At 35.6% G+C, this 11,543-nt stretch overlaps 1 protein-coding gene across 1 annotated transcript; it reads left to right on the forward strand.

Annotated features, from left to right (window-relative positions):
- The first annotated feature begins 8,422 nt into the window (after positions 1 to 8,422).
- LOC126063763 (olfactory receptor 8K5-like) lies at positions 8,423 to 9,361 on the forward strand. Its single transcript, XM_049862151.1, has one exon. It carries the CDS (start codon positions 8,423 to 8,425, stop codon positions 9,359 to 9,361), a length of 939 nt encoding a protein of 312 aa, XP_049718108.1.
- The last annotated feature ends 2,182 nt before the right edge of the window (positions 9,362 to 11,543 follow it).

Below are 11,543 nucleotides of genomic sequence, written 5' to 3' on the forward strand. Positions count from 1 at the left end.
CTTTCTAATTCATATTTTCAATGTGTTGGAGAATATTATATGTGTACAGAAGGAAGAACAATGTATCAATAGGGCATATTACTCTAGAGTGAAACAATTTTATTGCTGAACACCCACATATTTTACTAAAGGTAAAGTGTGGATATTGTTCTCTTTACTTGTAGAGGATGTAAAGGATGGTTAGCTAAATTCACCTGAATGAATAGCTATTCTACTGAAGTAGTAGTTACTTTCACCATTAATTTCTTTTTATTCACTAGAAGACTTTTGGCAAAAATATTTATAATATTTCGAACTTTCTTCCCTTCAAACAAAAAAATTTCCTAACTTCCATGTTGTCTTCATCTTCATTAGGTTAATTACAAAACCCTTATTAAGTGTCATAATTTACACAAAACAACAGTGAAATAGTGTTTACTCTCTGTTTTTCCTTGGCATAGACAGGATTCTAGAAAAATACTGAATAGCCCAATAAGATGGCTGGTAAAACAAGAATGTAAAGACATTTCACCCTAATGATGACAGTCCTTACCCCACCTTGATTTTATTCTGGTCTCCACAATGATGCATTCCATTCATCTAGAGAAGTGCAAACTTTGGTGTGTTATACCTAAAGTACATATTTTCTTGGAAATTTTATACTATCTGACGGAGCTAGAAAATATGCATAATACTCAATACTGAACTAAAACGGAAACGTCACCAGAAATGCAGAATGATTACGTATTTTGGAAAGACTCAGAACTGTTCAAGAAATCACAACAATAATTTATGTCAGGAAAGCTACTGTGGTAAAACAGTTAAACAGAAAATTATATATGTAATCATAACACCATATTTAGGAATAAAATTACAGATTTATGTATTTTAATTTGAAGTAGTGTATTTTATATGACTTATATGTACATATACATATATATGTATGATTTAAGACTGTACTGAATCAACAAAAAGGGAAATTAAGAGCTCGAAAAATCGATTCTAGATAAAAGAAACACACACACACTCTTATTTATATGTCTACCTTTGCCATGCCAACTTCCAGTCATGTTGACCACTGTGTGTCAGAACAGAACTCTGTTATGTCAGGGTTCAGGGGGTGATTATTCATAAGCAGAACACAAAGCTTCTCTTCCAGGCCTTCCTGCGTGGGTTTCAACCTCCAACCTTTTGCTTAACAGCATGTGATTGAGTGTGTGTATCGATATATATGTGCATGTATTATGTACATATAAAGGCAATGAAGAAAAATGCAATGTCTAATATAAAGTGGTGGCGTAGTGGTTAAGCGCTACAGCTGCTAAGCAAAGGGTCGGCAGTTCGAATCCCCCAGGCGCTCCTTGGAAACTCTATGGAGCAGTTCTACTCTGTCTTGTAGGGTCGCTATGAGTCAGAATTGACCCGACGACACTGGATCTGGTCTGGGCTAATATGAAGTGCACATTGAATTGATTTTTTAACACAATCTTTCATTCAATATAAACTTATATATTTATTAAGCCAAATTCTAAATATCTACATCTTTTGAAACTTAAACATTTTTTCTATATCATGCAGAAAAAATACCGTTCTTAAAATTCTAGAACTCAGAAGAAATGGTTAAATTGAAGAATTTGATCAATAGAGCATTAATAGACAAGAAATACAGTAAAGAGGTGAAAGGTGTATTTATAATTATTTATTGAAGTGAAATTGAACAACACAAAAAATGAACCATTTAAAAGTGTTCTTTCCAATGACTTTTATTATATTCACAATATTGTGCAACCAACACATTTACCTAGGGCGAAATAATTTATATCAGCCTGATAAATGTCCTCCTTTAAAAAAAAAAATTTTTTTTATGGATTAAGATATCTCTCCTCTATCCAGTCACCTCCACATGACCCCTGACAACCACTAATCTGCTCTTTGTCTCTGTGAATTTTCCTATTCTGGTTATTGCATATAAATGGAAAAGTTCAATATGTGATCTCCCATTTTTTGCTTTTCTCATTTAGCATTAGATATTTCAGGTTCATCCGCATCATAGCATGTATCACTATAACATTTTTTTATGACTGAACAATATTTCATTTAATGAATATACCATATTTTCTTTATCCATTCATTTGTTGAAGGACATAGTGTTTTCAAAATTCATCAACGTGTACCCTTTTGATCACTGTGTTTCATGTATGCAAATTTTCCTCAATTCTTACACACATGGAGGTCATCAAGAAAGAAGACATGGATAAAATTTTATGAGAAAATATATATTCTCTTACAAATAAATTTGACTCACAATTCGGTTCTACTAAACCTTATCCAACAGTGGTGGTATCCATTGTTGGATTATGTGGTAACACATTGTATTCCAGTAATTCTTATGGGTTTACCATATGAGAGAAAAAGTTAAATATATCACTTATTTAGGGATTTGGCCAGGAGATAACAGGTGTTAATCTCAAATCCTCTAGTTATTAACTGCCCTCACTATAATTGCTATGTTTGAGTCCATTGTTGTAGCCACTGTGTCAGTCCATCTTGTTGATGGTCTTCCTCTTTTTCAGTGACTAAACATGATTTCCTCATCCTGGAATTGGTCCCTCCTGATAACATGTCCAAAATAAGTGAGAGGAAGCCTTGGTCATCCTTGCTCCTAAGGAGCATTCCAGCTATACTTCTTTCAAGACAGATTTGTTTGTTCTTCTGACAGTCCAAGTATATTCAGTATTCAATACCATAATTTAAACACATCAGTTCTTCTTCAGTTATCTTCTCTAACCAAGGTAAATTAGAGGATATGTCCACAAATGTATAAGAATGATTGTGTTAGATTTGTTTTATTATAAGCCTAAGTTCAAGTGGTATGTAAGAATTGTGATATATTCACAAGTAGAATACTACACACCAATACAAATACAATATGGTTAAATGTAAAGCACAAAATGTTAATCCAAAGAAGACAAACTGAGAGTGCTTATTGTACGGTTTGACTCATGTGAATTTCGATACAGGGAAAAGAAATCTAGTGACAGAACTCAGAACTGGAGTTGCTTGGGGATAATATAATGCTAATCCCTTAGTGACATAAGTGGTCAAGTGTGTGGAGGGCATAGCATGAAGGAACTTTCTTTGTACTTCTTGTATCTAGAAAATGTTCTAGATCTTGATTTATGTTGGTACAAATAAACCGCATTTGTCAAAACTCATCAATGTGTACCGTTCTGATCATTGGGTTTCATCGTACGTCATGTTTCCTCAATTCCTGTACATATGGAAGTCACCAAGGAAGGAGGCATGGGTAAAATTTTATGAGATGAGATATATCTTCTTACAAGTAAATTTGACTCACTATGAGGTTCTACTGAACATTATCCAACCCGGGCAATATGGTAGCTAAGGAACTCCTAAACTTGGACAATTATGTGGTAACTGATTGCATTACAATAATTCTTATGGGTTTGTCATATGAAAGGAAAGGTAAATATAACCTTATTTAGAGGTGTGGGACAGGAGAGATAAAGTTTTAATTTCAAATCCTCTAGTTATTATTTATGTAATTTCAGGCAAATTACATGTTTCAGCTGAGCTAAATCTCTTCTGAATCTGAGCTTACCAGTTGCCTTAGAATAGATTCTGACTATGGCAACCCCATGGGTGTCAGAGATGAACTCTATAGAGTTTTCAGTGGCCGACTTTTGTAAAAACCAGAATGCCAGGCATTTCTTCTGAGGCTCCTTTGGGTGGACTTGAACTTTCAACCTTCTTAGTTAGCAGCAGAGTGTGTTAAATGTTTACACTACCCAGTAAATATGGAAATAGTACTGGTTAGATTACAAGTTAAATGATGGCTTTAACATAGGTATGAGTTAAATGATATATTTGTAGCAAAGTGCCTTCTACATATTTCTTTTGGTAATAATTCAAAGAAAAATCCTATATAATGATGACACTGGCATTTATTATTTCATCCTGACTTTGCAACTGTTCCAGTTTTACTGAGATTGAGCTGACATACATTTTTTCCCCATTGTGTCTATATTTCTTCACTGTGTAAATGAATTAGTACCTTTACATCAGGTAGGTTCCATGAGACTGTATGCATGAATTATGCTTTGCTCTTTCATTGAATTACCCCTTCCTTCTTTTCACCGGGGAATATGTAGGCTATCTTGGATAATTAGCAGGCACATCCAGGCAAATTCTTCAGTCCCTGTGATATTTTGAGCATACTCAATGAAATGCATGCTAATTATTTGGGGAATATGGCAAAGGGAAGGGAAATCATAAATTCATCCTACCAAAGAAAACAAGAGAGTCATTTGAGGAAAGCAAATCTGATTCTCTACTCAAGGTGAGTGGGTAAAATTCTTTTTGATTCTGATTATCAGGTAGATTTTGGTCATTAACTATCACTCCTAACACCTGAATGCAAACACTATTATGGCCACTCACAAATTACCCCTTCAGCTTCACCACAAACATTCATTTTCTCTTTTCTTAACTAGGATTCCATGGAGCTCAATGGTGTTTTTAGAACATTAAATCCTATAAATTAAGAGTGTGCCCCAGCTCCACCTGATTTATAGGAACTGATATTGGCATTTGATTACTGCAAGTGAAGTGCAAACTAGGAATACCTGAAAATTCAACACAAATTTAATTTAATGAAATCTATTAAGGTTAGACATACTTTGGACACATCAGGAAAGACCAATTGCTAGAAAAGAACATCACGTTTGGTCAAGTAGAGGGTCAACAAAAAGGAAGGAACTCTCAATGGGATAGATTGACACAATAGTACCAATAATGTGCTTAAACACACCAACAATAATGACGATGGAACATGAATGAGCATCATTTTGTTCTATTGTACATGGAGTCACCATAAGTCAGAGCCAATTCAACAGCAATAAACAACATCAAATTAAGGTTAGGATTGCCAGGTATAACACAGAACATCCGGACACAAATGAATTTCGCAAAAATAAATAATTTTTATTAGAATTATGCCTAGACAATATTAAATATTCTTTCTGTAAGAGAATCTTCAATGAAATATTTGTTAAAAAATGAATATTTTAGTATAAATATGCCCCATGCAGCATTGCATAAATTTTGAATAATTTTTACATAAGAATTTTCCATAAAAACTCACCATTTTTTGGTTGTTAATGATGATAATATTGTTTGTCGTTTGTTCTTTGTTTTCCCTACTAGTTTCTTTACTGATGGGCTTGGTGTTTCAGGATGGGCAACACAAACTGATAGAGAAGTCTGGAAAATACTGTGTTTTTTAAGAATTACAGAGTTATGAAGAACTCCCTGACCCTGAAGTAATTCCTACCTGATATTACCATGTCTGATAACTGAAAAATAATTTGTCTCTACTCTTGTATATTCTTCCTGATTACTACTTAGAGATATGAAAAATGTACATATTTTGATGTCTAGGGCTGATTATAGATATTCTCTTCCAAAATGGTAAAATCTAGACATCTTCAGAGAGAGGTAGTGAACAACTCTGAAGATGTTTGTAGATTCAATAATCATTAGAATAATTCTTAGAGAACATTGAAAACTTAAAAGTCATAGAACTGGAAGTAAAAATCTGAATTCCTTACCTCAATCCAATATTCTACAGGAAAATGCCATGATATCAGGCTTTGCTATACAACAAATTTGAGATAAAGTTTTCAAAAGAACATAGGTTTATAGTTCTTACTCTGTGAGACAGGAAGGACCTGGAAAGAAGATTGGAGCTGAGGGCAGAAATAATAGAGAGCTTATCTAAAAAAAGAAGGGACAGAGGTGACTCACCAATCTCTAGTATCATCCTGCCTCCCGATCTCATGGTTCAGGCTGGCAAAATCAAATGAAAAATTAGCATATTTCTGGGATTACTGCTATTCTCCAGAAAATTCCATCCAGCCTCAGGATCAAAAGTCATCCTTATCAAACATCTGTCTGTACCCCAGCTCTGAACTTCAGCTAGTCCATACTGTAGACTTAGACCTTGCCGGGGGCCTCTGGAAGTTTCTAATAGTTGTACAAATTAACCATGAGCATTATATCACATAATAATAATTATATCCTACATTTTATATCACTAAATATTTGGAATGCCACTTAGTGTTCCAGTTGAAAATCATGCTTACAGAGTCCTTGGTTTCCATTGATGGGACAATGAATGTGAGGAGAGGTTAAAAGGGAAAACAAGTGGATTCCACTAAAGGGATTCATTAGTTCCAATTGAGTAGTTCCACTTTGATTTATTGACTGTCTTCGTAAAACTTCATGACACGAAGGTACAAAATTTATCACTAAGATATTTGAAAATCACTGTCTTAAACTCTATAAATTCTGTATTATAGAGTTCCAGAAATAAATTGGCAGTCTGCAGTATATAATGTAATAAATGCACAAATAAATATTCCAAATGCCTTATGGAAACTATCACCTCTATAGTGTCATATTAGAGGAAATAGTGCATATACAATTAGTCAAAATCCCTGAATATTGGTAGAAGCCATAGATTATAACAAGTGTATATCCGGGTCTTGTATGTTTTGTAACTTATACATATTTGGGGGTTTTCATTAAAAAATGACATGCAAATATAAACACAAATTGAAGCATGAATACGAATGTTTAAAAAGAATGAAAACAAACAGGCAAAAAGAAACAAAATTATTTATAAACAAACTGACCTCGGTCAAAAAATTATACAATCTATGCATATAATTAATACTCTTATTAAATTTTATAAATTAAGAGTATTAATTATATTCAACACACATCTCAGCATACCAGGTGCTAGGTGTGTTCTTAGAAGGTATTCCAATAACAGAAAGATCACCTTATTAAATGATACTTTCCATTGTCTTTGAACCATAAAAAAATACCTACTAAGCCTCAAATAAATTATCATTAACTCAGTTCTCATTTATCTGGGCCCCAGGAATATCTGTTGACACTCCATTGCAAATCGACAGTAGGTGAAGTGCAATACAGCAGAAGTCAGAATGGGAAGAGAATGTGTCCTCAGTTGTGAATATGGTGGGCAAACTGTGGTTGCAGAGTGGTTAAGTTTTCTGCTACTAAATGGAGAGTTGGTGGTTGGAACCCATCAGCTGCTCTGGATGAGAAAAGTGTGGCAGTCAGCTAGCTTCCATAAAAATTACAGCCTTGGAAACCCTATGAGGCAGTTCTCCCTTGTCCTACAGGGTCTCTATGAGTTGGAATCGACTCAGCGGCAGTGGGTTATAACACATAAGTGTCACTAAACTCAGATTGTCCCTGCTTCTTCCTCTAAAATTATCAAAGTTCCACAGAAATTCTCAGACAAAAATGAAGTGGACTAAAGGAAAACTTTGATGTAATTTTACAGATAAAATATACTATTTCTGTATTAACAACATTATGGATTTTTGAAGTTAACTTTAGGAACTCCTATATCACAAATCAGGGGGATCCACATAAAACACATTATTCATTGACACAACATAGATTAATTTCTGTTGACTTTCTTTAGAATTTAATCTATGTTACATCAATGAGTAAGGTGTTACACACAGATCTCCTTATTTTTGGATGTGGAAAACATGGTGGTGTAGTGCTTAAGTGGAGTCCAACTCGAATCCACCAGCCACTCTTTGGAAACTTTATGGGGCAGTTCCACTCTGACCTATAGGGCCACTAAGAGTTGAAATCCAGTAGACTGCAATTTTTTTTGGGGGGGGGGCTGTAGAAGGTTCTAAAGTTTACTTCAACTTCAAAATCAGATGAAGAGCCCTGGTGGCACAGTGGTTAAGTGCTTGGCTGCGAACAGAAAGATCAGCCACTCTGTGGGAGAAAGATGTGGCAACCTGCTTCTGTAGAGATTGCAGCCTTGGAAACCCTACAAGGAAGATCTATTCCATCCTATAGGGACACTATGAGTCAGAAATGACTCAATGATGACAGAAAACAACAGTATGAAGAAAAAGATCAGTGGTTGTTCTCTGGTAGTCTTTTGCATGGGAAACCTGGGTTAAATTTCTGGCCAATATACTTCATACACTACCACCACTGGGTCTGTCAGTAGTGGATTCTGTATTGCTATGATGCTGGATAGGTTTCAGAGGAGGTTCTAGACTAAGACAGGCTAGGAAAAAACGCCTAGTGCACAACTTCCCCAAATTAGCCAGTGAAAACCCTGTGGATCGCAATGGTCCAATCCAAAATAGATCACAGGGATGGTGTAGGACTGGGCAGTATTTTGTTTCATTGTGCTTGTGGTCACTGTGAGTCGAGGCTAACTCAATGAGAGATAACAAAAAATATAAGAAAAAAAAAAACTTCCATTGCTATAATATATTATAACTTGATTAGAAAATAGTACATGAAAGCTAATACCAAACCGTCTGTTTTTTTCCAGAAGAGGTAACTAGACTAAATGGGCCTACAGAATCTAAGAATGCCAACTGAATTCATTCTAATGGGAGTCACAAGGCAACCCGAACTTCAGCTACCCCTTTTTGGGGTCTTCCTCATCATCTACATGATCACAGTGGTGGGAAACCTGGGCATGATCATCTTGACCAAGATGGACTCCCGCCTACACACGCCTATGTATTTTTTCATCAGACACCTGGCTTTCATTGATCTTGGTAATTCTACTGTCATTTGCCCCAAGGCGTTGGTAAATTTTGTTGTGGATAAAAATACCATTTCTTATTATGCATGTGCCACACAGATGGCTTTCTTCATTTTGTTCATTATCAGTGAACTTTTTATCCTATCAGCCATGGCCTATGACCGCTATGTGGCTATCTGTAACCCTCTGCTCTACAATGTTATCATGTCCCAAAGACTTTGTCATTTGCTTGTGGGCATTCCATATTTCTACAGTTCTTTCCAGGCTCTGATGTTCACCAGTAAGACTTTTACATCCATCTTCTGTGGCTCTAACGTCATCAGTCATTTCTACTGTGTTGGAGTTCCCGTTTTATCTATACTCTGCTCAAATTCACAAGAAATAGAATTGATGCTCATATTTTCAGCATTTAATTTGATATCCTCCCTCCCGGTCGTCCTGCTGTCTTACCAGCTGATTCTGATAGCCATATTTCGAATGCTTTCTGCCAAGAGCAGGAAAAAAGCTTTCTCCACATGTGCTTCTCATCTGACAGTGGTAGTTGTGTTTTATGGGACTCTATTATTTATGTATGTGCAGCCCAAATCTTCTCACTCAAATGATACCGACACAATGGCCTCTGTGTTTTACACTTTAGTCATACCCATGCTTAACCCTTTGATATACAGCTTGAGGAACAAAGAGGTAAAACATGCCTTCCATAGGGTTTTTAAAAATCAGTGCCAAATTTGTATTTAATATTCACTCTTGTTTTAGTAAACAATGCAAAAGGCAATGTCACTTAATAATATTTTTAGTAAATATAAATGCATTCCTTTTGGTTCCAAGGTAAAGGCTGATTATAAATCAGATACTATTACATTGTTTATAATAAGACATATTAATCCTATTTTACATCTCAAATTGTCATTTCTTCCCCAACCTTCCTTGCTTCCTATGCATTGCTTACTTATATGATTTCATAGATCCTCATACTTCCACAATGATAAATTTGAATACACTCTTGATCAATAAAACATGTGATTGTTTCTGTCAGTTTTTTTAAGGACAAGCGTCTTTCAATGTTTTTCCCATTGCACTTTCTAAGCCTGAAGCAGCAGCATAGTGTTACAGTCAAAGAGTTATTGTGTCCTATTAACAGATGAATAATTTATTTGTCATTTTGTTATCAATCAATTCTACTGTGAAAATAAATTCTTAACTATGATGTACTAAAAAGTGTGAAAAGTGTGAAGTAAACTAGATAATTTTGATTTGTCAGTATTTAATTTGATTTCTTTCTTCTCTGCTTTGCTTTGGCATAGATAGTCCCCTAAGAAAATGTTTTAAACTGGTAAATAACAAGCTAGTAAACAAACATTTAAATAAATTCTACCATAATGGGATATCTTAGTCATCTAGTGGTGCTGTGACAGAATTACCACAAGTGGATGGCTTTAACAAACAAAAATTTTTTCTCTCACAGTCTAGTAGGTCAGAAATCCAAATTCAGGGTGCTGGCTCCAGGGGAAGGCTTTCTCTGTCATCTCTGGAGGAAGGTCCTTGTCATCAATCTTCCCCTGTGAGACAGATAGGGTTAACTCTGCTGGCAGAACAGAAGAGCTGTTAAAAAATTACCATCTACAAGTTGGGTAAACAGGAACCACACCCTGACAACATGAGATTAGGTTGAAACAACCTGTGAATTATTATCTCCTTCTTAGTGTTTTTCTAGTCCCTTCCTCTTTTACAGGCTCCTCATGCACAGAAGAGCAAAGCGAGACTGCTGTTTAACCTTCCTTGGCCCACCAAAGATGACGATGTAATGCCAAAGATCAGTGCACTTATGTTATATCCCACAATAAGTGGTGCGAAGGGCTGCCAAGAGGACTATATCTTGAATATCAGCAGGTTCCATCTTGGATTCCAGATGCACGTGCCACCTAATTAGTATACACTGCCATTCTGAGAAGTACCCATCCTTTGAAAGAAACCCACTAAATATTCATTGCTGTATTGTCTCCACCAAACCCAAATAAGCCCTGGTCTTGCTTCTCTTTTTGAGTCAGTCTTTTGGTGAGGCATAAGCCCCCACTGACTCCTTTTATTTGTCACAAGTAAAATAAACTTTTTAGAGCTGGACCCAAATTTGCCTTCTCTATGTTTTCTTACAAGAGAAAGACAAGGGCTCATTGAGCCTGGAGGACCTCCATTCCCTCGGTGGTAACAACTGTTCTAGGAAATTCTCAGTGCAGGGGTTGTGAGTCCAAAGGACGCGCACTGCTCCTGTCATTAGATTCTTGGTGGTATGAGGTCCCTCATCTCTCTGTCCATTTCTCTCTGTTATATCTCAAAAGAGATTGACTCAAGACACAACCTCATCTTGTAGACTGAGTCCTGCATCATTAACATAACTACCTCTAATCCTGCCTCATTAACATCATAGAGGTAGGATTTATAACACATAGGAAAATCACATCAGATAACAAAATGGTGGACAATCACTCAATACTGGGAATCATGACCTAGTCAAGTTGACACACATTTTTTTGAGAGGGACACAATTCAATGGATAATATTGAGTGACATCAACACATCTTATCTCATCTGTTTATTTTGGTTTAGCTTTCACAGACATTTGGACCAAAAAGAGGAATTAAGAAGCAAAATATAATGGTATTGGCTTTTATATTTGCTTATACATTTGTCAATTATCAATGTTATTTATTTTTAGGTATCATGTTGCCTTACTATCTATTGTCCTTTCATTTCATCCTGTACAGCTTCCTTAATTTTAGGGTAATTTTGTCAGACATGTAATTCTATTACATGTGCTATTTATCCTGGGACTTTAAACATGTAATCCCACTGCCTTTAAACCTCCATGCTTTCTGCTGAGGAATAAACTGTTAATCTTACTAAAATTCCATGTGTGTGTTCA

The sequence above is a fragment of the Elephas maximus genome, chromosome 20, assembly GCF_024166365.1.
Source record: "Elephas maximus indicus isolate mEleMax1 chromosome 20, mEleMax1 primary haplotype, whole genome shotgun sequence".
NCBI classification, from domain to species: domain Eukaryota; kingdom Metazoa; phylum Chordata; class Mammalia; order Proboscidea; family Elephantidae; genus Elephas; species Elephas maximus.

What these genes read in the sequence shown, in the direction of transcription:
- LOC126063763 (XM_049862151.1), top strand. Translation starts at nt 8,423, where the DNA reads ATGGGCCTACAGAATCTAAGAATGCCAACTGAATTCATTCTAATGGGA.